Raw genomic sequence first — 24,152 nt, forward strand, 5'->3', positions numbered from 1 at the left:
TCGTGACAGCGTGGTAAGTGTTCATGTTATAATAATCAAATAAACTGAACACTGAATGACAAAAAACAACAAAGAGAGTGAACGACACGAAACAGTCCTGTAGGGTGAAAAAACACAACACAGGAAACAACTACCCACCAACACAGGTGGGAACAGGCTACCTAAGTATGGTTCTCAATCAGAGACAACGATTGACAGCTGCCTCTGATTGGGAACCATACCAGGCCAAACACATACAAAAGGACAACATAGAACAAAACATAGAATGCCCACCCCAACTCACGCCCTGACCAACCAAAATAGAGACATAAAAAGGATCTTTAAGGTCAGGGCGTGACAGTACCCCCCCCCCCCCCCTTCCAAAGGTGCGGCCCCCGGCCGCAAGACCTAAACCTATAGGGGAAGGTCTGGGTGGGCATCTATCCGCGGTGGCGGCTCTGGTGCGGGACGTGGACCCCGCTCCACCTTAGTCTTGGCCCACTTAGGTGGCGCCTCTGGAGCGGGGACCTTACGGCCGACCCCGGACTGGGGACCCTCGCAGCGGGCCACGGTCAGGAGGGCGACTCTGGCTGCTCCGAACAGGAGGGCGACTGGCTGCTCCGGACAGGAGGGAGACTCTGGCTGCTCCGGACTAGAGAGCGTCGCTGGAGGCTCTGGACTAGAGGGCGTCGCTGGAGGCTCCGGACTAGAGGGCTTCCCTGGAGGCTCCGGACTAGAGGCCGACGCTGGAGGCTCCGGACTAGAGGGCCTCACTGGAGGCTTCGTGCCATGGATCATCACTGGAGGCTTCGTGCCATGGATCATCACTGGAGGCTTCGTACCATGGATCATCACTGGAGGCTTCGTGCCATGGATCATCACTGGATGCTTTGTGCCATGGATTATTAGTGGAGTGGAGAGACACACAGGAGGCCTGGCTCTGGGAGCAGGCACATGACTCACCAGGCTGGGGAGACATGCAGGAGGGTTAGGGCTTAGCACAGGCACAGAACTCACCAGGCTGGGGAGACATGCAGGAGGCCTTTTCCTTGGCCGAGGCACCGGATGCACTGGGCCGTGGAGGCGCACTGGAGGTCTCGAGTAACGAGCCTGCACAACCCGTCCTGGCTCGATGCCCACTCTAGCCCGGCCAATGCGAGGAGCTGCGATGTATCGCACCGGGCTATGAACATGTACTGAATGCCCACCCCAACTCATGCCCTGACCAACCAAAATAGAGACATAAAAAGGATCTCTAAGGTCAGGGCGTGACAAACATCTTCTGATATATCCATTTCTGACACCCAAATTTCAAAAATATTTATTAGATTTCAACATCCAAATCATCTTCCAACCAACCGTCAAGATTCCCTCCAACTTCCCCATGTCACTGAGGAGATTCCAGCTGTCAGGTCACCATGGATACCCCAACTGCCAGATTACTGTATAACCCTAATAACTAAACCACTGGGGACAAGACAGATAATTACCCCAACCACTAAATTAATACCCTATGTCATCAATGTCATCTGTCCTTCAATCTTTTTACATTCCTCCTCCCATCTCTCTCTCTCTCTCTCTCTCTCTCTCTCTCTCTCTCTCTCTCTCTCTCTCTCTCTCTCTCTCTCTCTCTCTTTCTCTCTCTCTCCCGCTCTCTCTCTCCTTCTCTCTCTCAGGAGTTCTTCTGCAACCTTTCTCAGTGGATGGATCAGCACTCTGTGATGAACGACGCAGGGAACTTCTTGATTGAGACATGTGACGAGACTGTGTCACGTGACCTGAAACAGCAGCTTCTCCTGCTCAACGGGAGGTGGAGGGACCTGTTTGTCAAAGTCAAACAGGTAACAGAGCTATCACACACCTGATCATGGAGACAGAACAAACTGATCACACTATTAGACCTGTTGGACATAAGCTATGGGACACACAGGTAGACACACAGAGATAGTTAAGACCCATCAGAGATGCAGATAAATGAGCATACCTGCCCTATGGCCATTGATGCAGGTAACTGAACACACTTGACGACGAGACACCGGTTACAGCTACAGCAGGGCACATTAACTCTCAAACCAACACACTGTGCCCCATGTCTCTGCAGTACGCCCGTGAAGACGAGCTGGACAAGTGGAGGAGGGACCACATGAGGGCCATCTCTACCCTGAGGGAGCTGCTGGACGGTGCAGAGGTGAAGCTCAACGCCCCTGTACAGGTCTCCTTCCTCAACATCAGGTCTTTCCTACAGGATGTGGAGGTAGGTCATGAGTAGGCTGTGTAATATGCACATACAAACTGCATTATCATGTTGTCTAAGCAGTTTTTATGAAGTAGCATACAAACCTATATTTTATTCTGTGTTCAGAATGCTGTTTGCTTCTGTAAACATACTGTGCTAGATAGCCTTCCAGCTTTCTCTATAAGCCACAGAGTAGATCCAGTAAATATTCCACAAACATTGCTAAGGCAGGTATGATTGAATCTAGCCCTTGTAAACACACGACTAAGATGAGATTTCTCCTTCTTTACTTTCACATCTCCCACTCAGAACACCAAGAAAAAGGTTGTTGCCATGGAGACTCAGTACAAGTTGGCTGCCCGCAGTGCCCAGCTCCTGTCCAAGGATGCCCCGCAGGAGGAGGGCACCAAGGCCATGGCTACCATGACAACGGTCAAAGGTCAACTCAGTAAGGTTGGTATCACCAGAGGGTAAAATTAAGTTTTATTAATCCTTTCCTGCCTCAAATCTTCCATTTGCCAGTGTCAGCCACTGCAATGTATTGTACTGGGGTGACTTTCCCAAAAGTTTCTTATTCTAATCTTGATATATTGTTCATCACCTACCAACAATGGACTAAAATGATCTTAATGCCGCATTTCCATAGAGGATTTACTCCAGTGTTTTACCCAAACGGCTCAGACTTTTCTGTTTAATGCTACAAAAGTTTCAGCATTGTACTGGATCTCTTTAGGAATGAATTACCTCCCTTTCTCTGATCCCTCTGCCGCATTCTAATTATGGACACTATTGATTCTCATGGAGCCTTGTTCCCCCTGTCTCTGTCCCAAGGTGAGGGAGAGGTGCCCTTCTCTGGTGAGGGAGTGCCATGGACTGCTCCCCCTGCTGGAGGAAATGGAGAAGCACATCACAGGCTTCTACCAGGCTCTGGAGAGGGCCAGCCGGATCACTGCAGCAGGCAGAGACCCAAAGCCACAGGCCGAGGTCCAGGGACAACACAAACACAAGTGGCAGGTGAGCTAGGAGACTAGTGTGTGTGTGTGTGTGTGTGTGTGTATGTGCCTTTGTGTGTGTGTCCTTTTCTGTGTGTGTATGGTTGTGTATAAATAAAAGTGAGTCTGTATATCCCACTCTGGGTGAGTTTTTATATCTACTGTACTCCCTTTGCTCCCCCAGGACCTCCTGAGCCATCAGCAGAGCTGTAAGATGTGTTTATCTGTGATTGAGAGGAACCTCCACTCCCTGCAGAGGACGCTCTCCTCCAGCAAGGCCCTGAGGAACTTCGACCAGACCTTCCTGCAGAAGAGAGTGGCCGAGATTCAGACCTCTGCACAGGTTAGCATTACTGTACTCAGGTGTCATATAGGAACTACACATAGGAACTACATTACCCAGGACATTGGGTAATGTTGGCTGTGCCTAACAATATTTGTGCCATGTTTGTGCTGCTACCATGGTGTGCTGCTGCCATGTTGTGTTGTTGTTATGTTGTGTTGCTGTCATGTTGTGTTGTCATGTTGTGTTGCTACTATGTTGTGTTTTCATGTTCTATGGCTGCCATGTTGTGTTGTCATGTTGTGTTGCTGCCATGTTGTGTTGTTGTTGTGTTGCTGTCATGTTGTGTTATTGTCATGTTGTGTTGCTTCTATGTTGTGTTGTCATGTTGTGTTGCTGCCATGTTGTGTTGTTGTCATTTTGTGTTGCTACCATGTTGTGTTGTTGTCTTAGGTCTCTCTCTATGTAGTTGTTTCGGTGTCTCTTTTGTCATGGTGTGTGTTTTGTCTTACTTTTATTTATTTTTTATCCCAGCCCCAGTCCCTACAGGAGGCCTTTTGCCTCTTGCTAGGCCACCATTGTAATTAAGAATTTGTTATTAATTGATTAAAAGTTGTTTTTTTAAACAAAAAAACCCATCAGAGCAGAGATTAGCATTTCCAGACCAGGAAAAGTGGGGTACAAGATTGTTTCGCACAAGATTTCCGACTTGGGTGCTCACATTAACATTTTTGAAAACTGAAAATATTGACTTGATCAAAGATGTCAGTTTGGGGTCACATACAACTACAGTAACTACATTACCCATGCCGCATCACTACATCTTTACCACCCTTTGTGCTCTTCCCTCCAAGGGTCTGTTGAAGGAGGTTGGGGAGTGGAGGAGGCAGGAGGAGGCCAACAACACCATGAGGAGGAGGTTTGAGGAGTCTCGTCAGGAGCTGGAGAGAGTGCTGAAGGTGGCAACCACCTGCCTGAGAGAGGGGGGACACGCAGAGGAGCTGCTGAAAAAACAAAGCGTAAGACTAGAAGAAATACACCAGTCAATCAACAGTCAACCTTACTCAGTTTAGATGAGTGGGAGGAATCCCTTTTAGAGATTCATTTGAGACTATCAAGACTATTTGAAATAATTGAGAAAATATAATAATAAAATGAAATCATTTTTTGCTCCCCCTCTGACTTTTTTTGTTAATTCCGTTCAGGAGTTCTTTGGGCAGCTAGACCAGCGGGTCCTGAGTGTGTTCTTAAAGGCCTGTGACGATCTGACAGACATCCTGCCTGAGGAGGAGCAGCAGGCGCTGCAGGACACTGTCAGGACGCTGCACAAACAGTGGAAGGTCAGACAGCAAAGTTTGATCACTTTCATACATACAATAGTAGTAATGGCACTCTTCATGAAAGGCTTAAAGTGCTACATGATATTACATGGGGGTACAATAGCATCCGTTTTGTAGAGCAGCCTCCTGGACTGCTGTTCCGTCATCCTTGTGTAATAATAGTCCTTGTCTCTCTGTATGCTCTGAAAAACAATGTTCATTTAGTCTCTCTGTGTCCCTGTGCTTCTGCAGGACATCCAGATGGAGGCGCCGTTTCACCTGCAGCGTCTGAAGGTAGAGGCAGAGCGAGGCCGGGCAGGGGCCGTCCTACAGGAGTGCAGGGCGGAGCTGGCCAGAGAGAACCAAGCACTGACCACCACAGGCAGCGAGACAGTCATCAGAGAACACAGGGTGAGAGAAGGAGGGAGAGAGAGTGAGGGAGGTATTGAAGGAAGGTGGGAGAGAGAGGCAGGAATGAGTTCACCCTAACTAACCACACCATTATGTGTCTATCCTTAGGCCTTCTTCAGGGAGAAAGCCCCTCTCAGTGTGTGTGAGAAGAGCATAGGCAACATGGAGGAACTCTGTCAGACACTCCTTGACAACGACCCGGCTAGACAAACCCTGGACTCCACCAGGAGGGCCCTGGCAGATGTCAAAGGTCAGATAGAGGCTACCCACCTGAAGCTGCAGCAGCACTCCCAGTGGAGGGAGTGGAATGACAGGTGAGAGGGGGCAGAGATAGACGTTTCTCTGAGAAATCTGTCCAAAGTAACCAGGGTTTCTCCAATCTCATATATATATATTTTTTAATTATGCTGATGTGTGCTTACCGTACTTGTAAAGAAATAATATGATAATGTAGGGAAAAAAATCCCCCTTGATCCAGGTTCTCAGAGCTCTCTGATTGGCTGTTGTCTCAGAGAAGCCAGGTGAAGCTCCTGAGGGAGAGAGACAGAGATTACTCCCACCAGGAACAGGTGGATACTACTGTCCAGGTGAGCAAGATGTGCTATATCCCAGAATTACCACAGAGGTTATAGTTAAGAATGCAATGAATTCCATTTCCCCATTGATACAGAACCTCTTCATCTTTACTACTACCTCTTCCCATACCTCTCAATCTCTCCCACTCTATCCCCTTTTCATATCTCTTTGTCTACCCATTCCTCTCTCCTTCTACCCTTCACCCTTCATCCCATACCTCTCCCTTTCTACTCCTCAATCTCTCCTCCCTTTCTACCCCAAATTCTGTCATCCTCCAACCCCCCCTCCCATAGGAGCTCCAGAGGGCAGCAGAGGGGCAGGAGGAGAGCCTGTCCTGGCTGAATAGTCGTCTGGCTGTACTGACAGAGGTCAGTCCTGAGGTGGAGGCTATTAGACAGAGGGCTGCCCTGGCCAAACTCTCCTCTGACCTCACCGCCCTTCTCTCCTCTCTCTTGGAGGTAAACCATCTTATTTTTTTAGTTATGGCGATACAATTGTCCTCTTATCATGAAGGTCAGAATTGAGAGACTGATCTTTGTAACTTCCTTGCCTATCTATAAAGTGAACTGGTGATCCCTGCTCTATTATAATGTTATTATGCTGGTCTAGTCTGTGTATTATACCAGTATACAGTATGTTTTAAGGACCTGCCTTACTGTCTCTCTCTCCTCCTTTCTCCGCTCTCTTCTTCTCAGTGGGGTCAGGAGGGGTCTGTGAGGGTCCACAGTGAGGAGCTGAGGGAGGATGTGCGTTGTGCTCTGGAGGAGGTTCTCAGGGCTCGGAGGGAGGCTCAGGAGCAGACCAGCAGGATCCTGGAGGCAGAGAACCCAGAAGAAGCCAGGCAGCTGCTCCTCATACACCAGGTAGGGGCTGAGGGAGAGGTGGGTTGAGGGAGGGGTGGGCTGAGGAAGGGGCTGGTTGTGGAGGGGTGGTAATTTTAAAAAACAACACATTCCTACTGTGTAACTATAATGTCTCATAAAGCCATTGTGTGTGTTTGAGATCGACTACATTGCATTGCAGTTGGACTGCACAATCAGAATCACTGATATACAAATCACCTTGCATCCCAAAACACTACTTAGAAGATTAGCGATTCTGTGCTTCTCCTTGCTCAAACGGATCCTCTTTAACACATTGATTTTCTCTCTGACTTCCTGTTTCTGTCTCTCTATGTCTGTCTCCCTGTCTCTGTCTCTCTGTGCGTCAACAGCAGCACCTGAAGCGTCTGCAGACCGACAGGAAGAAGGCAGAGCTACTAGTTGCTCACTGTCGCCAGCTGCAGAAGGCGGAGGGGCTTAGTAGCTCACTACGGGAACTAGAGGGTGCTTTCAGAGAGGTGGACCGCAAAGTAGGGGCCCAGGAGCACAATCTGCAGGTACAACGTCTCTGGATAAACTACACTGTATTCACACACGTGGCTGTGTTGAAATGCATGTGCATGTCTTCCCACTGATCTTTCAGCACATGCACCTTCCCTGATCAATGATTGGTCTTTGTCCTATGTTAACTTGCCATTGATCTGTGTGCTGTGTTTTTGACTTACACGTTTTCTTTTTACCCTCTGGTTTCAAGTAAACATGTCCCTCTCAGCCTTGTCATTGATCAGTTTAAATCTGTGTGTCTGTGGGAATGTGTGTCTGTCCCGTTTGTGTGTGTGTGTGTGTGTGTGTGTGTGTGTGTGTGTGTGTGTGTGTGTGTGTGTGTGTGTGTGCGTGCGTGCGTGCGTGCGTGCGTGCGTGCGTGCGTGTGTGTGTGTGTGCACGTGTGTGTATATATGTGTGTACAGAGTTGGGGAGTAACTGATTACATGTAATCAGTTACATGTCAACTGATTACCAAAAAACTAACTGTAATCAGTTACTTTACCAGCAAAAATATTCTATTCCATTTACAGATACTCTTGAAAAACTAGATGATTACTTCTTGGATAACATTTAAATTCAGAAAGAATGTTTGCAAAAAAATATATTATGACTCCTACAATTTTGGACAGGTAACTAGTAACTGTAACAGATTACATTCATTTAGTAACCTACCCAACCTTGTGTGTTTGTGTGTGTCCACTTACTGTATGTTGTGTTTGTATTCAATGATATCTGTGTGGGATCCTCAGGCGACTCTGGGTGCGTGGCAGGAGTTTGACGCAGAGAGAGAGGCAGTGTGGCAGTTTGTCAGCAGTACCAGCCTTGTCTTACAGAGGGAACTCATCTTCAGTAGCCTGGACAGCCTCAGGACTGAGCTGGGGTGTACCAAGGTAAGTCTGTTAGAGATACATCCAGTGTGTGCGTCTGTACATATATACAAATTCAAATGAATGAGGATCATAAAAATTAACAATGACCACAAGCACAGTGTTTATTAGTCGGTTTACAGCTGTATGCATGATACATACAGTGCCTTCAGAAAGTATTCACACTCCTTGACTTTGTTCACATTTTGTTGTGTTACAGCCTGAATGAAAAAAAAAAAAAAATGAGATTTGTTGACACTGGCCTACACACAATACCCTGGAAAGTCGAATTACATTTTTTGACATTTTTACAAATTCATAAAAAATGTAATAAAGTCAGTCAATAAATATTCAACCCCTTTGTTATGACAAGCCTAAACAAGTTTAGGAGTAAAAATTAGCTTACAAGTCACATAATAAGTTGTATGGACTCACTCTGTGTGTAATAATAGTGTTAACATGAACTACCTTGAATGACTACCTCATCTCTGTACCCCACATATACAATTATCTGTAAGGTCCTTCAGTCGAGCAGTGAATTTAAAACACAGATTCAACCACAAAGACCAGGGAGGTTTTTAATGCCTCGCAGAGAAGGGCACGTCTTGGTAGATGGATAAAAAAATAAATAAGTTATGAATTACACTTTGGATGGTGTATCAATAGACCAAGTCACTACAAAGATACAGACGTCCTTCATAACATTGCCGGAGAAGAAGGAAACCGCTCAGGGATTTCACCATGATGCCAATGGGGACTTTAAAACAGTTACAGAGTTGAATGGCTGTGATCGGAGAAAACTGAGGATGGATCAACAACATTGTACTTACTCCACAATACTAACCTAAATGACAGAGTGAAAAGACGGAAGCCTGTACAGAATAAAAATACTCCAAAACATGCATCCTGTTTGCAATACGGCACTAAAGTAATACTTCAAAAAAATGTGGCAGAGAAATGTACTTTTTGTCCTGAATACAAAGTGTTATGTTTGAGGCAAATCCAATACAAAACATTACTGAGTACCACTTTCCATATCTACAAGCATAGTGACAGCTGCATCATGTAATGGATACGCTTGAAATTGTTAAGGACTGGGGATTTCTTCAGGATAAAAAATAAACCGTATTGAGATAAGCACAGGCAAAATCCTTGAGGAAAACCTGTTTCAGGCTGCTTTCCACCAGACACTGGGAGATTAATTCACCTTTCAACAGGACAATAACCTAAAACACAAGGTCAAATCTACACTGGAGTTTCTTACCAAGAAGACAGTGAATGTTTCTGAGTGGCCGAGTTACAGTTTTAACTTTAATCTGCTTGGAAATCTATGGCAAGACCTGAAAATGGTTGTCTAGCACTGAGCAACAACCAATTTGACAGAGCTTGAAGAATTTTGTAAAGAATAATGTGCAAATGTTGCACAATCCAGGTGTGAAAAGCTCTTAGAGATTTACCCAGTAAGACTCGCCGTTGTAATCGCTGCCGAAGGTGATTCTAACATGTATTGACTCAGGGGGTTGAATACTTATCTAATGAAGTTATATTTGTGTTTTATTTTTCATACATTTTTAACAAATGCTATCATTTTCCTTCTATTTTGACATTACAAAGTATTTTGTATATATCGTTGACCAAAAAATTACAATTAAATCCATTTTAATTCCACTTTGTAACACAACAAAATGTAGAAAAAGTAAATGGGTGTGAATACTTTCTGAAGACACTGTATCAATTTGTTTGCAGGGGCTCCATAAGAAGAGTGGGGAGTTTGTGGTACAGACAGACTCCCTGTCGAGGAAAGCAGCAGAGATCCAGTTGAGTCCTGAGAATCAGACCCTCCTACAGCAGCAAGCCCAGCAGGCCACACAACAAGTCACACAACTGGAGGCCAGCCTCAAGAAGAAGTAAGGATGTCTCCCTCCTTTTGACTTACTTTCTAGATATATTCACATGCACAGTACTTTTTCTGCTTCATCCTATTCAGTTGTAGCAATACTGTAGTGGAATTGTTGTGTGTGTATGTGTGTCTGTGTTGGTGTGTATGCATGCGTGACTGTTTGTGTATATGTGTGAGCACGTGTCTATGACTCTCCTCCTGTCCTTGTTTTGCAGTGTTGACCTGCTGGAGATGGTGTGTGTTTGGTGGGAGCGTTTCATCAGGGAGTCAGAGGCCTTCTCCTCCTGGATCTCAGAGAGGGAGCGAGAGCTAGACACTGTGGACTCCAACTCCTCCTCAGACCCCCTTGATAAACACATCAGCACAGTGGAGGTATGATGTGTGTGTGTGTGTGTGTGTGTGTATGTGTGCTTGCGTGTGTGTGTGTGGGAGAAAGACAGTTTATTATCACAGTGTCATACTATCCTTTATACTATTCCTCCCTTCCATTCACACTCCATTACATAGAGAAAAGAAGTAGTCTGTGCTTTGATCACGATCAGAGCATCACTTGGATAACTGTTTAATGAATGCCCTGCAGCGGCAAACTGTGGGTCCCAGTTTCTACACACAGGCTTTCAGATAGTATGTGAACAGAGACTGTAGAGGCTGATCTAATAACTCTATTGGGATCTACTTTGACTTGCTTTCTCTCACTCTCTATCTGTCTCCCTCTTTCTCTCTCTCTCTCTCTGTGTCTTCCCTCTTTCTCTTTCTCTTTCTTTCTCTGTCTGTCTCCTCTCTTTCTCTCTCTCTCTCTCTCTCTCTCTCTCTCTCTCTCTCTCTCTCTCTCTCTCTCTCTCTCTCTCTCTCTCTCTCTCTCTCTCTCTCTCTCTCTCTGTGTCTTCCCTTTTTCTCTTTCTTTATCTGTCTGTCTCCTCTCTTTCTCTCTCTCTCTCTCTGTCTCCTCTCTTTCTCTCTTTCTCTATCTCTTGCTTCTCACTTTCTTTCTTTCTCAGTCTGTTGGAGCAAGACTAGAAGAGCGGGCAGCCATTTTGTCCCACCTGGAGGCGGAGTCAGAGGCTCTGTCAGGGTTTGTGACCCCTGTGGAGGCTGGGCGTATCCGGGCGCGGCTGGCTCAGATGGAGCGGTACTGGGAGGAGCTGAAGGAGAGCGTAGAGCAGCTGGGGGGACAGCTCAACCAGAGCGCCACCTGCAGGCAGAGGTTTAACGACAACCTGGAACAGGTGAGACAAATGGTGACTAGAATTTCCACGGCAATCTCCCACTGACTTTAATGCATGATGTATGCAAAAGTCCACATTTCGTACACTTATCTCAAGTTAAGATTTGGACATTATATCTGGTTTACTGTAAATGATATATGTGTTAGTACAGTGTAGTAAGTGGTGATTTTAAATGATGTCTTCATCAGATGAAGACAACGATGGTTGACCTCAAAGAGAAGCTGGACATCACCATCACCTGCTGTACATCCTCCTCAGAGACCTACAGAGTTCTCCAGGACCATATAGTACAGAATGTCCTTCTTTCTCAGCATGCTGTACTACAATATAATGTGTCTACACTGTTACATCAACAAGAATGATTGCATATGACATATGTGTATCATGTTATGACTGATAGGATAAGATATGGTAGTCACATTTGTTTGTGCGTACATTACATTTGTATGTTGGCAATTCTTCCAGGACGTAGTCCAGGCCTTGGAGCAGCTGAAGCCCAGGCTGGTGGCTCTGTGCTTGGGTAAAAAGAGGCTGGGTAAAGGGGATCTGCTGGAGGGAGAGGTGGCTAACCTCCAGAAGGACCAGGGAGAATACATAGAGCAGGCTGCAGAGAAACAGGCTACACTGGAGACACTGCTGGCACTATGGCAAAAGTAAGGAGACAATGTGTTTGTGTGTTTTTGTGCATGCGTACACCTGTGTGGGTATGCATGTCTGTATCTGTGTCTGTGCGTGTGTGTATGTGTGTATGTCTGTGCGTGCGTGTGTCTGTGCATGCGTGCGTGTGTGTATGCATGTCTGTGTGTGTGTGTGTGTGTGTGTGTGTGTGTGTGTGTGTGTGTGTGTGTGTGTGTGTGTGTGTGTGTGTGTGTGTGTGTGTGTGTGTGTGTGTGTGTGTGTGTGTGTGTGTGTGTGGGTGTGTGTGTGTGTGTGTGTTTGTGTGTGTGTGTGTACACAGGAGACCTCATCTGGTATCCTGGAGGTTTTTGTATTGGGGATTAGTAGTGCAGTACTGGGTCCTGTAGAGAGATAGGACTGTCCCTTTATGTCCCTGTCATTGACAGACAGCAGTAACACACAGGCATGGCCTGCCCACTCATAATGGAAGGGTGTGTGTGTTTGTGTGTGTGTGTGTGTGTGTGTGTGTGTGTGTGTGTGTGGGTGTGGGTGTGTGTGTGTGTAAAATCACTAGGGAAGTCAAGCCAGTAAAAAAGGCATATTACAACCTATGTTGTAATAATTGCATTGTTTTCCCTATAACGCATTCGTTCATACGCCACCGTGATATACAATAAGGCAGAGACAACAAAAAAACAACAGTCACACAAAGGCGGAATAAATTCAACTACACATATGTCTGTTTCATCACATAACCGGAAAGCAACATCTGTCCCGTGAAGTCCACAAAGCAAATATTTCATACCAACTGTCACACCCTGACCATAGTTTGCTTTGTATGTTTCTATGTTTTGTTTGGTCAGGGTGTGATCTAAGTGGGCATTCTATGTTGTATGTCTAGTTTGTCTATTTCTATGTTTTTGGCCTGATATGGTTCTCAATCAGAGGCAGGTGTTAGTCGTTGTCTCTGATTGGGAACCATATTTAGGTAGCCTGTTTTGTATTGTGGGTTGTGGGTGATTGTTCCTGTTTCTGTGTCTTTTTGTATGCCACCATACGGGACTGTTGCATTTTCGTTTGTTTGTCCGTTTATTGTTTTGTAAGTTTATTCATTGTTCTTTGTTTATAAATGTAACGATGTATTCATATCACGCTGCACATTGGTCCTCCGATCCTTCTTACTACTCCTCCTCATATGAGGAGGAACGACGAATGTGACACCAACAGTTAAATCATCTGTAGCATGGTCAAGTTAATGTTTTCCACAGTTTACTAAACAACTACTGATTTAGAACCACAGAGTTACCGCAAGTCAGCACAAAGACAACAGGAGCCCTGCCTTCGCTGTTCCAGCACCATTTACACTTAAACATTTAAACATCATCAAATCAACAAGGCTATATATGCTTAGTTTAATACACTGAAAATAAACTACAGATACCAAAACAATTTAGTCCAATCAACGTTGCTAAATATCATGTGGCTGTCCATGGTACTGATTTGTGTGTGTGTGTGTGTGTGTGTGTGTGTGTGTGTGTGTGTGTGTGTGCACAAGTAAAAACATTTTTTGAATCTACTTGTAGACTAGTTGAAAGCCAATACCATCCCCCTCTCTTTCATGTTGTCAAAACGGTCTATGGCTCTGTCATACAGTACACTTTTAGTTTTTGTTGTCATAGGCTACCCAGCTAAAATACTTGCTAGCCTGACTTCCTCGCATGGGCAACAATGAACCAGCTAACTTATCTAGCTAGCTCGCTAGTTAATGTGAGCCTACTAGGCTACCTCTAGGCTACATATTGAACTTCAATCGTCTCAGGCCAGTGGCACAATATAAAAATGTATGGTTAGATCAGAACCGTGGTCATAATCATTGGCCTGTACAGAGAATTAAGTCCAAATCCCCATCTCCATCCATGGCTTAGGAAAGGGCCTATTTAGCAAGCTAGCTACTGTAGGACATCAACACAAGCAGATCAGAAACAGACAAGTTTTTCTGACAATGACATTTTGCTTTGGATGTGATTTGATTGGTCTGATGCAAAATCCAAACTGGCCTCCCTTGGGGGGCATTTTGCTGCGACAGGACAACCCACAATTGAGCTCAGCTCAACGCTGATTGGCAAATTATTTTATAATTTTTTTATCAAGGGAGGCCAAATGCTTGCTGGCATCAATCAATCAAATACTATGGCGGCAACATGTCATACATCTTTGGTCCAGACATCATCAGATACATTGGCTGCCCTTAATGAGACAGAGGGGCACTGTTTCCCCACTCGGACGGTTTCTCCAGTGAGATTCAGCCACTTGCGAATTGAAGAAAAATTATGAAAACACAGCGATATTAGTCAAATATTTGGGGAAGCCTGCCTTCCCTTAGCAGCCATGAATACATGCAACTTGTGTGTATGTGTGTGTATGTGTGTGTGTGTGTCAGTAATATTATATTATGAACTAAAAGGTGTGTATCGGGTAAATATTCTCACTACCAATTGTACTAGACCTTATTTCCTGTTCGCTATTTAAAAGTGTCCTCTGTCCTGTTTGTCTCAGGTATGAGAAGGAGAGTTCCAGTCTCAGGTCCTGGTTAGACAGATGTGAGTCTGTCTGCTGTCCAGACACTCAACTCCTCTCTACAGACAAAGCAAAGCTGATGAATGAGCTGCAAACTGTACAGGTAAAAAGTGTTAACATCAATCCACAATCATATTTCAATAACTACATCATAATTTATTATACATATTTAATAATATTTTATGATATTACAGGAAATGCAGAGTGATTTGCAGTCCCATGAAGCTTTTCTGCAGGGTGTGGTGAGTTTGGGGGCGTGTCTCTACCCTACAGCACCAAAGGGGCGGGTCAGAGAACTCACGGATGAAATTACACAGCTGGAGGAGAGATGCACCTCAATGAAAAACAGTATAACACAAAGGTAAGGACGTGTGTTGTGTTCCACCTGACATAATACACCTCTAGTAAATATACAGATGACCAAAGTAGGATTTCCAGCAAGGCTATAATACAGGAGTTTACCCCTTGGCACACACACCCTTATACCTCTCTCCTTTGCAGGCTGCAGCAGCTGCAGACACACCTGTCTCAGGTGGAGCTCTTTGACGAGGCCCTGCTGACCCTCACCCAATGGAGCGAGAACTTCCTGTCTGTACTCAGAACAACTTCCCAGGTCAACATAGCTGACCTGCAGGCTGCTGTCACCCAGGTCAAGGTGAGTCAGACTATGTTTTTTGCCTGAATTGTGTCTTAATTGTGCTATAAACACACCAAGTATCCCTTTGAGATGATAAGGATTGATCCTGTAGAATAGATTATGAATTTTTACATGAATGTTGATGTTGAAACTTTTAGGCTAAACTCTTCACTGCCTTTCTCAGGAGCATGAGGAGTCCCTCCAGGAGCAGACAGCCCTGAGAGAGACTATGCAGCAGAGAGAGTCCTCCCTCCTCTCCTTCTCCTTCACAGAGGCCCAGCAGCAGCTCCAGGGCCAGAGGGAGGACTGCCTGCAGTCCCTCAGCGAAGCCCAACACCTGCTCCTTCTCCGTGGGGAGAGCCTGGCTGAGCTGGGAGTCTTCCTCCAGAGCCATGGAGCTGCAGCCGGAGCGGTCAGGGGCCTCCGGGAGGCTGTGGAGGGCAGGGGGAGCTGGGACCGTTCGAAGGCTGAGGAGCTGCACCACAGGCTGGGAGAGGTGGCCGGGGATGTGGCCCGTCTGGAGGCCCAGGCAGTGGGGTTGGATGGGAGGCTCAGCAAGGCCCACCTCCACCTGAGTGGGGCGGAGTGGAAAGGCTCCAGGGAGGGTGGTCTGGGTCAAGGTCCCGGCCAGGGGAGGACGTCGTGCAGGGGCCAGGCTGTGGCCCTCATGGTGGCCCTGGAGGGGGTGCAGCGAGGCCTGGGGTGGAGGCAGAGCCAGGCGGAGGCCCTGGGGGCACTGTGGACCTCCTTCAGGGAGAGGAGGGAGGAGGTGATGAGGAGTCTGAGGGAGCTGGAGGAGAGGGCCAGCCAGGAGGGGCCCAGAGAGAGCAGCGTACAAGCCTTTCAGAACAGGTACAACTAATATCTCTCATAATATAGAACACTGCCAGGGGAAGAACATAACCAAAATACATTCGTTTACATCTAATTTTATGTTTTATATACTCTATGATGAATATATTGAGTTAAATCCCCTCTGTCCCCCGTCTCTTCTCCCCAGTCTGCGATTCTTTGTCCAGTTGGAGGATGAGCTTCAGTCTCTGCAGCATTCCCAGCAGTGGCTGAGGGAGAGGGGAAGCCAGCTGGCCCAGAGAGACAGTGAGCTGGCTGGGGAGGCACTCAGGGAGGTGGGCCTGGTGGAAACAGCCTGGGAGAACGTCAGGAAGATCATCACTGATGGGTGAGGATGGGTGAGGGAGGGAGTGGGGGAGAGAATGGTTGGTTGGGTGGTGTAGTAGATCCAGCATTTGTTATTGTGTCAGTAAGCTCACTATGATGACATGGACCAGTAGCTGGGGTCTCGGTGCATTGTTTCAACATCTGTGTCAATTAACAAAATGTTTTCTACATATTTTCCATTTTGTCCAGAGAGGATTGTTACCTGTTTAGTCTTAGTTACATCAAGTTGTCATTGTTGTCTCTCCCCCTCCAGTCAGGAGCAGTGTGGCCTCCTGGTGGAGCTGCTACGTCACTTCCATTCCCTCAGGTCCACCCTCAATTCCACTGTAGAGAATGCCTTGACCGTCACTCAAAACCAGCCTGACCACAACCACAACCCAGAGGAGGCCAAGAGAATACTCTCACGGGTCAGTCACACTGTGATTAACCGTGGTCCAACCATTTTCCAAAAGTAGCGTCCTATCTACTGTACTGTAATGAATGATACTGATACAATAGCAGGTATATCAATATTTCACATGCTTGTAATACAGTTATAGCAATGCCTTATACAGTCTGATAAAGTGTAGTCATATGGTTCGTATAGTACGGTAGGCCTACGATGCTCTCGGGATGATATCTATGCTGTGATTTCCACCTAGTGGTGAAGTTTTGTCATTACACCTTTTTCTCGCTTGTCTCAACAGCACGAGGCAGTGATAGCTGAGCTGAGAGGAAGACAGGAGGACATGGACCTGTTCATCAGTTCAGGAGAGTACCTGCAGAGAGAGCTGGCGAACGTGCCACACTGTGGCTCCAACAGCATCCAGAGAGGCATGGACACACTCAGGGACCAGTGGCTGCAGGTGAGGGAGCTAGGATGGGGAAGAAAGCTGAGGGTTTCATTTCTTCTGGGTGTAGATGGTTTTGTAATTCACTTTGGAGGCAACAGATTGTTAAATCAAAATCTTTCGCTCTTTCTCTGTACATATTTGTATGTTTGTCTCTCTCATTTCCTCTCCCTCTGTCTCTCTGTCTCTCTCTCCCCCCTGTGGGATTCAGCGGACGGCTCAGCTGTCACAAATGAGCATGCAATATCAACAAGTCTAGACATGTTCTCTGCCTTTCTCTCTCTCACTCTCCCCCTATCTTTATCTCACTACCTCGCTACCTCTTGAAAACAAAGATTGACTATTTCTCTATATCTCCTTCTCTTAGTTACAGGCCAATAACTGTCCAGAGAGAGAGAGACAGATCCTGAAAGCTGATGTTTTTTTATTTAACCTTTATTTAACTAGGAAAGTCAGTTAAGAACTAATTCTTATTTACAATGACGGCCAACTGGGTAACAGTGGGTTAACTGCCTTGTTCAGGGGCAGAACGACAGATTTTTACCTTGTCAGCTCTGTTACTGGCCCAATGCTCTAAGCACTAGGCTACCTTACGCCCCTAGCAGGTATATAAATGGTAAATTGATTGGCCTGTCCTGTCCTGTAGGTATCAGAGAGGATCCAGACCAACGCTGAGAGACTAGGCCATTGTGTGTCCCTATGGGATGACCTTAAGACCATGGAACGGGATATCGACCAATGGGCGGCAGCCTCCATCGCTGACCTCACTGAGGGTGTGGCCAATCTTAGTGACAAGCAGGGAACAGAGACACACCTTGCCACTTTCCAGGTTAGACCAAGCTGGGCAGTCTAGTCTAGTATGGATGAAGATCATCACATTGTTCACTGTTGTGAGACCTAATGTAAAAATAAAATCAAAGGATGCCAGCTGAAAGAGTCTCTTACTATGTTGTAACAGGCGGAGGTGGAGGGGAGAGAACAGAGGCTGGATGCCCTGCAGGAGAGGGTGACCAAGCTCAAGGACCTGGCCAAGCTCCAGGAGACACCCATCCAGCTGCAGGTGAGTTTTAGGTTCAGAGGTCATGTTATTCAACAAGTTATCCTCAGCAAAAAGAGATTTAACCAAGCAACATGTGGAGAATGTCAACCATATGTCTCTCTGTCTCTTTCAGGGGATGGAGTGTGACCTGAGGAAGAAGATCAGTCATGCCCAGGAGGTGTTTGACCAGGCCAGACATTCTCTGACCTACTTCAGCTTCCAGAAGCAGCGCCTGGAGGACCTCATGTCCCAGATGGCCGAGCGGCTGGAGACCGTGGAGAGCTCCCTGTCTGACCTGACGGAACCCTCCGGACCAGAGGATATGATTCGAGTCAAGGTATAATATTACCCTTTCCATTTCAACCAAGCAGAATACCAAATGTTGATGGAAGGAGTTTCCTGCCCAGGCTCTCAGTTTTATAGAGAGTGTATAGAACTTTGACAAATGGTGAATTTGGCTGTTTATCATTTTCAATGGTCACAGAAATCCATTCAAATACCATTGTAGGTATGTTATTTACTATCCTAAGCTAGTAAAAATCGATTCTATTGAATTCTATTTCTAGCCACCCCTGAGTGACAGTCATTACCCTCTCTCCCCTTCCCCCTCCCCAGGATCTCCAAAGTGCTCTCCAGCAGCAGAGGGGTGATATAGACATGGCCAGGGAGACACTTGGTTCACTCTGTAGGTCCCACCCCTCCCAAGAGCTGACCCATATGTCCTCTGACCTCACCCTGCTGGCGAAGAGGACCGAGGCTGCAGCCCAGCTCAGCTCCAGGACCCGCGGGACTCTGCAGGACGCACTGCAGCTACGTTTCAACAGTGAGCAGAGGGTTAAATCTGGGTTTTATGCTGATATGTTTAGATTCTAAAGTTTGATTTCCCTTTGTAAATTTCAAATAGATATGAACTCAATTCTCACTGTTTGCTCTCTCCCATCCAAATGGCCCCTCTTCATTGTAACCCTTGCTTGTATTACTGTGTACAGACCCTGTGGATGGACAATAGCAGAGCAGCCAGGAGACAATTTACGAATAGATTGCATAAAGTAGGACACATGAAAACACCAAGGAGGAGTTGACATGATAAAATAGCTCAGGACACTGGGGATGGAATGAAGGCTGCGTTATACTGCCTCATACATACTAGAGAAGTTAGGACAGATTGATCCCTGTAAAGACCTTTTATCTGCACCATATAGCATCACATGTTGCTTTTAAATGCTACTGGTGCCTTAGATTGCATTTTGATTAGCTTTGACTTTCCCCAGGGCACACTCAAACTGCACTGACACACTGTCTGGCACGCACGCACACGCAAGCGCACGCACGCACACACACACACACACACACACACACACACACACACACACACACACACACACACACACACACACACACACACACACACACACACACACACACACACACACACACACACACACACACACACACACACACACACACACACACACACACCTGTGCCTCTGAGAGTAATGTTGCTCTCGTCACCGGTGCTCTCATGGGAGTCATTTGGGATTGTTGCCAAGGCAACCATGCGCCGCACCATGCAGACACACCCACACATCCCATCTGCCTGACAGCATCTCTCCTCCCTCGCCCTCCCTTGTTCGCTGACACAATCTCTCCCTTTCTCCTTCTACTCTCTATCCGCCACGATTCTCCTTCCCCTTCACCTTGTCTACCATATCTTCTCCCTTACTCATCCTCTCACTCCTTCTCTCCTTCTCTGTTCTCATCCTATTTCTCTTTCATTCGTTCTTTCCATCTGAGCAGAGGTCGTTCAAGAGTTTAACTCCTGGCTCTCTGAACGGAAGGCGGAGCTAAAAGAATGTTCTGACCAATCGGGAGATGTCACCTCCCTGGGAACCAAGGTGGAGAGGCTAAAGGTACTGTCAATCATAGTTAACTGTTAAGTGTTAACATTATTGTTACTACTCTGTTAGTCTATGCTATACTGCTTTAGTACCGCTCTAAACTATTCACCACTATTCCCCTCCTGTCCCCCAGGTGGCGCAGGAGCGTGTGGAGGAGGGCGAGCAGCACCTTGGCCAGGTGTGTGGCGAGGCAGAGAGGCTGCTGCTCCACCTGCCTAAGGTGGGTTCGGGACAGGTGCAGGAGCGCCTCTCCTCCTGCCAGAGGGACTGGGAGGGGTACAAGGAGGGGTGCAGACAGACCCAACAAGACCTGGAGGAGGGAATCACCCTACTGACAGAGTGAGTGTGTTTGTGTGTATCTAGCAGGTGCTCCTCCTGCTAGAATAGATTGTCCTACCAGTATTGTAAGTGTGAGTTTGTGTAACACAAATAACCCTGTTTATTCTGAGAATTTAGAAGAATGACGTTGTTGAGTTGTGTGATGATGCTAAATCATTTCCCAAAGGATATCAGTGTTCTAACTAGCTAACTACCATGGCTTGTTTTAGTTGTAGTAGTCATATTGGCACTGTTCCGCTTTCTCAGGTTTGAGGGCCGTGTGGAGGGACTAAGGGACTGGCTGGAGCAGATGGAGCGTAGCCTGAAGAGAGAACCTCCTCTGGGGGGAGAGGAGCAGCCAGGAGTCCCTGACAGCACTGACGAGCTGGAAAGAGTGGAGGAGATCCACAGAAAGCTGCTGACAAAGAGGTTTGTGTGTGTTGTGTTCTAAACTAAAGAACCTTAAATAGCACTGAGATGAGTCATTCATCTTGATAAGGCATGGTGATGGTACATGTTGCTGTAATGTTGTTATATTTCATTATCGGTAACTGACATACCCTATATACACACACTGTATGCTAGTCAGTCATTAATTCACTTTAAGATGTTGCTTTACCATCTCTCTCTCCCCCCAGGAGTTCTCTGGATCGTCTCAGCCAGGAGGCCCAGTCTCTTCGTGAGGCAGGTCGAGGCTGTGGAGGGGAGGTGAAGGCCACAGCCCAGCTCCAGACCCACCACCAGACCTTGCTGCAGGAGACTAGGGAGCGCCTGAGAGGGTGCCTGGAGAGCCAGGCATTCGGAGAGACCCTGCATGGGGTGTGGCTTTGGCTGGAGGACATCCAGGAGCGGCTGGGAAGTCTGGGGAGCACTATGGGCAACAAAAAGGAGCTGGAAGAGAGGCTGGAGCAAGTGCAGGTATGTAAGGAGGGAGCCGTGCCACCCACACACACACACACACACACACACACACACACACACACACACACACACACACACACACACACACACACACACACACACACACACACACACACACACACACACACACACACACACACACACACAAACACATACACTCACTCACTTACTCGGACACACACACACACTCGGACACACACTTAAGACATTTGTTGATTTACACATCCTTTCACACACTCTCCACATTCTGCATACACACCCACACACCCTGTGACTTGAGTTATACAATGCTGCAGTTCTTTGATCAGACACAAGAGAGCGCTGTTGTTTACTTCTGTACAGGAAGTCTTCCTGCCTGAACACAGTACTATAATACTGATAGTCCCCTCTGACCCTATTGTTGATCCATTCAGGACATCCTGCTTCTGAAGGGTGAGGGCGAGGTGAAGCTGAACATGGCGGTGGGAAAGGGTGAATTGGCCATCAGGAGCAACAGTGCGGAGGCGGGACAGGAAGTGATCCGCTCTCAGCTGCAGGAAGTGGAGGACGTGTGGGCCACGCTGCTGGTGACCGCCATGAGCTGCCACAGGTAGAGACCCTTCCACGTCTCAACCCGGCACAGCCAGAAGAGGACTGGCCACCCCTCAGAGCCTGGTTCCTCTCTAGGTTTCTTCCTAGGTTCTGGCCTTTCTAGGGAGTTTTTCCTAGCCACCGTGCTTCTACGTCTGCATTTCTTGCAGTTTGTGGTTTTAGGCTGGGTTTCTGTATAGCACTTTGTAACAGCAGCTGATGTAAAAAGTGCTTTATAAATACATTTGATTGATTGATTCCATTCACAATGTCAACCATAAAGTAATCTGATAATAACCATAACATAACCTAAAGAGTGTTTTGTAATCTTTAGATTTTACCTCTTACCACTTCAGCTGATGTCAGTGCTGGTTTATTCTTGCTTGCCAGGCTTGGAGGCTGCTGGGAATGGGACCAGCATTGCCACAATAACATTAACGTCTATTAGATTTATCCTATTAAATCACCACTTGACTTTGGCTTTGTTATATTGAGTTTCCAAATGCCACACCCTTAGATGTGGTTAAAGACCACCTGTGTTAGCGATCTCTTCTGGATTGTATTCATCATATCATATTTATGTCTAAATGCCATTAATTACAATTAGGTTCAGAACATAATGAGAAGTATTTGTCTCATTGTGTGTGTGTGTGTGTGTGTGTGTGTGTGTGTGTGTGTGTGTGTGTGTGTGTGTGTGTGTGTGTGTGTGTGTGTGTGTGTGTGTGTGTGTGTGTGTGTGTGTGTGTGTGTGTGTTAATTGAGCGGTTATTGCCCCTCCTGCTAGAATGGATTGATCTCATTAGGGACTAAATGGAGGATGGCAAGCAAGAGGGATCTCACATGGGGTGTGTGTGTGTGTTTAAGGAAGGGAGGGTTTTTAGTGGCAGTTTAAGTGTGTGTGTGTGTGTGTGTGTGTGTGTGTGTGTGTGTGTGTGTGTGTGTGTGTGTGTGTGTGTGTGTGTGTGTGTGTGTGTGTGTGTGTGTGTGTGTGTGTGTGTGTGTGTGTGTGTGTGTGTGTGTGTGTTTGTGATGTATCTCTTATATCCATCTAATAAAATGTGTCTCTATATTTGTCTACATTTTAATACACATCTACAATATATCTCACCTCTGTATTATTCCATACGTCTCATCTCTCCTAGTCGTCTGGAGTGGACGGTGGCCCAGTGGGGGTGTTACCTGGACAGTGAGGCCCAGCTGCAGTGCTGGTTGGAGGCAGTGGAGGGGGACATATGTGGCCCTCTCATCCCCCAGCCTGGCCTCAGAGAGAAGGCTTCCCAGCTGGAGAGACTGCAGACCCTGCTGGCTGACCTCCAGGAACACCAGGGGTCCCTATCCAGTCTGGAGGAGAGGGCGGCAGAGCTCTTCAAGAAGACCGGGGATGCAGCTTTCAGCCAGGAGGCCCGCGCTGAGTTGCAGGGGCAGTTTGATGACCTCATAGCACTCGTAGAGGTGAGGAAGTTGTTTGTGGTGTTGGCTGGATCGTCATCTTGACCAATGTTGTTGTTTTGGGGAACCGTTGGTTAACCTTTACTTATTACCCATCCAGGATCCGGGATCCTCCTCATCAAAGAAGCTGACTAGCATAGCCTAGCCTAACGGGACAGGGATATCACATAATATAATTTTCATGAAATCACAAGTCCAATACAGTGAAAGATAAACATGAAAGATAAACATCTTGTGAATCCAGCCATCATTTCCGATTTTTTTTATGTTTTACAGCGAAAACACAATATGTATTTCTATTAGCTAACCAAAATAGCCAAACACACAACCGCATATTTTCACCATGTTTCCACCGCATAGGTAGCTTTCACAAAACCGACAAAATAGAGATAAAATGAGTCACTAACCAAGAACTTCATCAGATGACAGTCTTATAACATGTTATACAATACATTTATGTTTTGTTCGAAAATGTGCATATTTGAGGTATAAATCATAGTTTTACATTGCAGCCACAATCACAAGTAGCACCAAAGCAGCCAGAATAATTACAGAGAGCAACGTGAAATACATAAATACTCATCATAAAACATTTATGAAAAATACATGGTGTACAGCAAATGAAAGATAAACATCTTGTGAATCCAGCCAATATTTCCGATTTTTTAAGTGTTTTACAGCGAAAACACAATATATATTTCTATTAGCTCACTACAGTAGCCAAACACACAACGCAATTTACTCCCCGCAAAAATAGCTTGCACAAAACCTGACAAAATAGAGATAAAATTAATCACTAACCTTGAACAAATTCATCAGATGACAGTCTTATAACATTATGTTATACAATACAATTATGTTTTGTTCAAAAATGTGCATATTTATAGCTACAAATCCTGATTATACATTGTGAATACGTAGCATCGATTCACCAGAATCCCTAGAGATATTTTGGACACTC

The 24,152-nt window shown here is 46.3% G+C and overlaps 1 protein-coding gene across 10 annotated transcripts in view; it reads left to right on the plus strand.

Moving 5' to 3' along the window:
- The window catches only part of syne1a (spectrin repeat containing, nuclear envelope 1a), a 202,944-nt gene that overhangs the window by 53,406 nt on the left and 125,386 nt on the right, over positions 1-24,152 (plus strand). For all 10 annotated transcript variants that reach the window (XM_055885241.1, XM_055885242.1, XM_055885240.1 and 7 more), the window contains exons 17-52: positions 1,656-1,820; positions 2,081-2,233; positions 2,525-2,668; positions 3,047-3,229; positions 3,392-3,550; positions 4,345-4,509; positions 4,696-4,830; positions 5,062-5,220; positions 5,329-5,534; positions 5,699-5,807; positions 6,090-6,254; positions 6,492-6,659; positions 7,010-7,174; positions 7,913-8,053; positions 9,776-9,936; positions 10,145-10,301; positions 10,928-11,155; positions 11,344-11,442; positions 11,621-11,808; positions 14,330-14,453; positions 14,545-14,711; positions 14,852-15,005; positions 15,172-15,839; positions 15,988-16,167; positions 16,420-16,573; positions 16,853-17,011; positions 17,643-17,825; positions 17,955-18,056; positions 18,169-18,372; positions 18,651-18,858; positions 19,833-19,945; positions 20,067-20,272; positions 20,519-20,680; positions 20,890-21,169; positions 21,586-21,761; positions 22,885-23,194. In XM_055885241.1, the coding sequence (XP_055741216.1) occupies positions 1,656-1,820; positions 2,081-2,233; positions 2,525-2,668; positions 3,047-3,229; positions 3,392-3,550; positions 4,345-4,509; positions 4,696-4,830; positions 5,062-5,220; positions 5,329-5,534; positions 5,699-5,807; positions 6,090-6,254; positions 6,492-6,659; positions 7,010-7,174; positions 7,913-8,053; positions 9,776-9,936; positions 10,145-10,301; positions 10,928-11,155; positions 11,344-11,442; positions 11,621-11,808; positions 14,330-14,453; positions 14,545-14,711; positions 14,852-15,005; positions 15,172-15,839; positions 15,988-16,167; positions 16,420-16,573; positions 16,853-17,011; positions 17,643-17,825; positions 17,955-18,056; positions 18,169-18,372; positions 18,651-18,858; positions 19,833-19,945; positions 20,067-20,272; positions 20,519-20,680; positions 20,890-21,169; positions 21,586-21,761; positions 22,885-23,194 (6,600 nt within the window). The remainder of the gene's footprint in view (positions 1-1,655; positions 1,821-2,080; positions 2,234-2,524; positions 2,669-3,046; positions 3,230-3,391; positions 3,551-4,344; positions 4,510-4,695; positions 4,831-5,061; positions 5,221-5,328; positions 5,535-5,698; positions 5,808-6,089; positions 6,255-6,491; positions 6,660-7,009; positions 7,175-7,912; positions 8,054-9,775; positions 9,937-10,144; positions 10,302-10,927; positions 11,156-11,343; positions 11,443-11,620; positions 11,809-14,329; positions 14,454-14,544; positions 14,712-14,851; positions 15,006-15,171; positions 15,840-15,987; positions 16,168-16,419; positions 16,574-16,852; positions 17,012-17,642; positions 17,826-17,954; positions 18,057-18,168; positions 18,373-18,650; positions 18,859-19,832; positions 19,946-20,066; positions 20,273-20,518; positions 20,681-20,889; positions 21,170-21,585; positions 21,762-22,884; positions 23,195-24,152) is intronic.

Source organism: Salvelinus fontinalis, chromosome 27 (genome assembly GCF_029448725.1).
Source record: "Salvelinus fontinalis isolate EN_2023a chromosome 27, ASM2944872v1, whole genome shotgun sequence".
Taxonomy (NCBI): Eukaryota; Metazoa; Chordata; class Actinopteri; order Salmoniformes; family Salmonidae; genus Salvelinus; species Salvelinus fontinalis.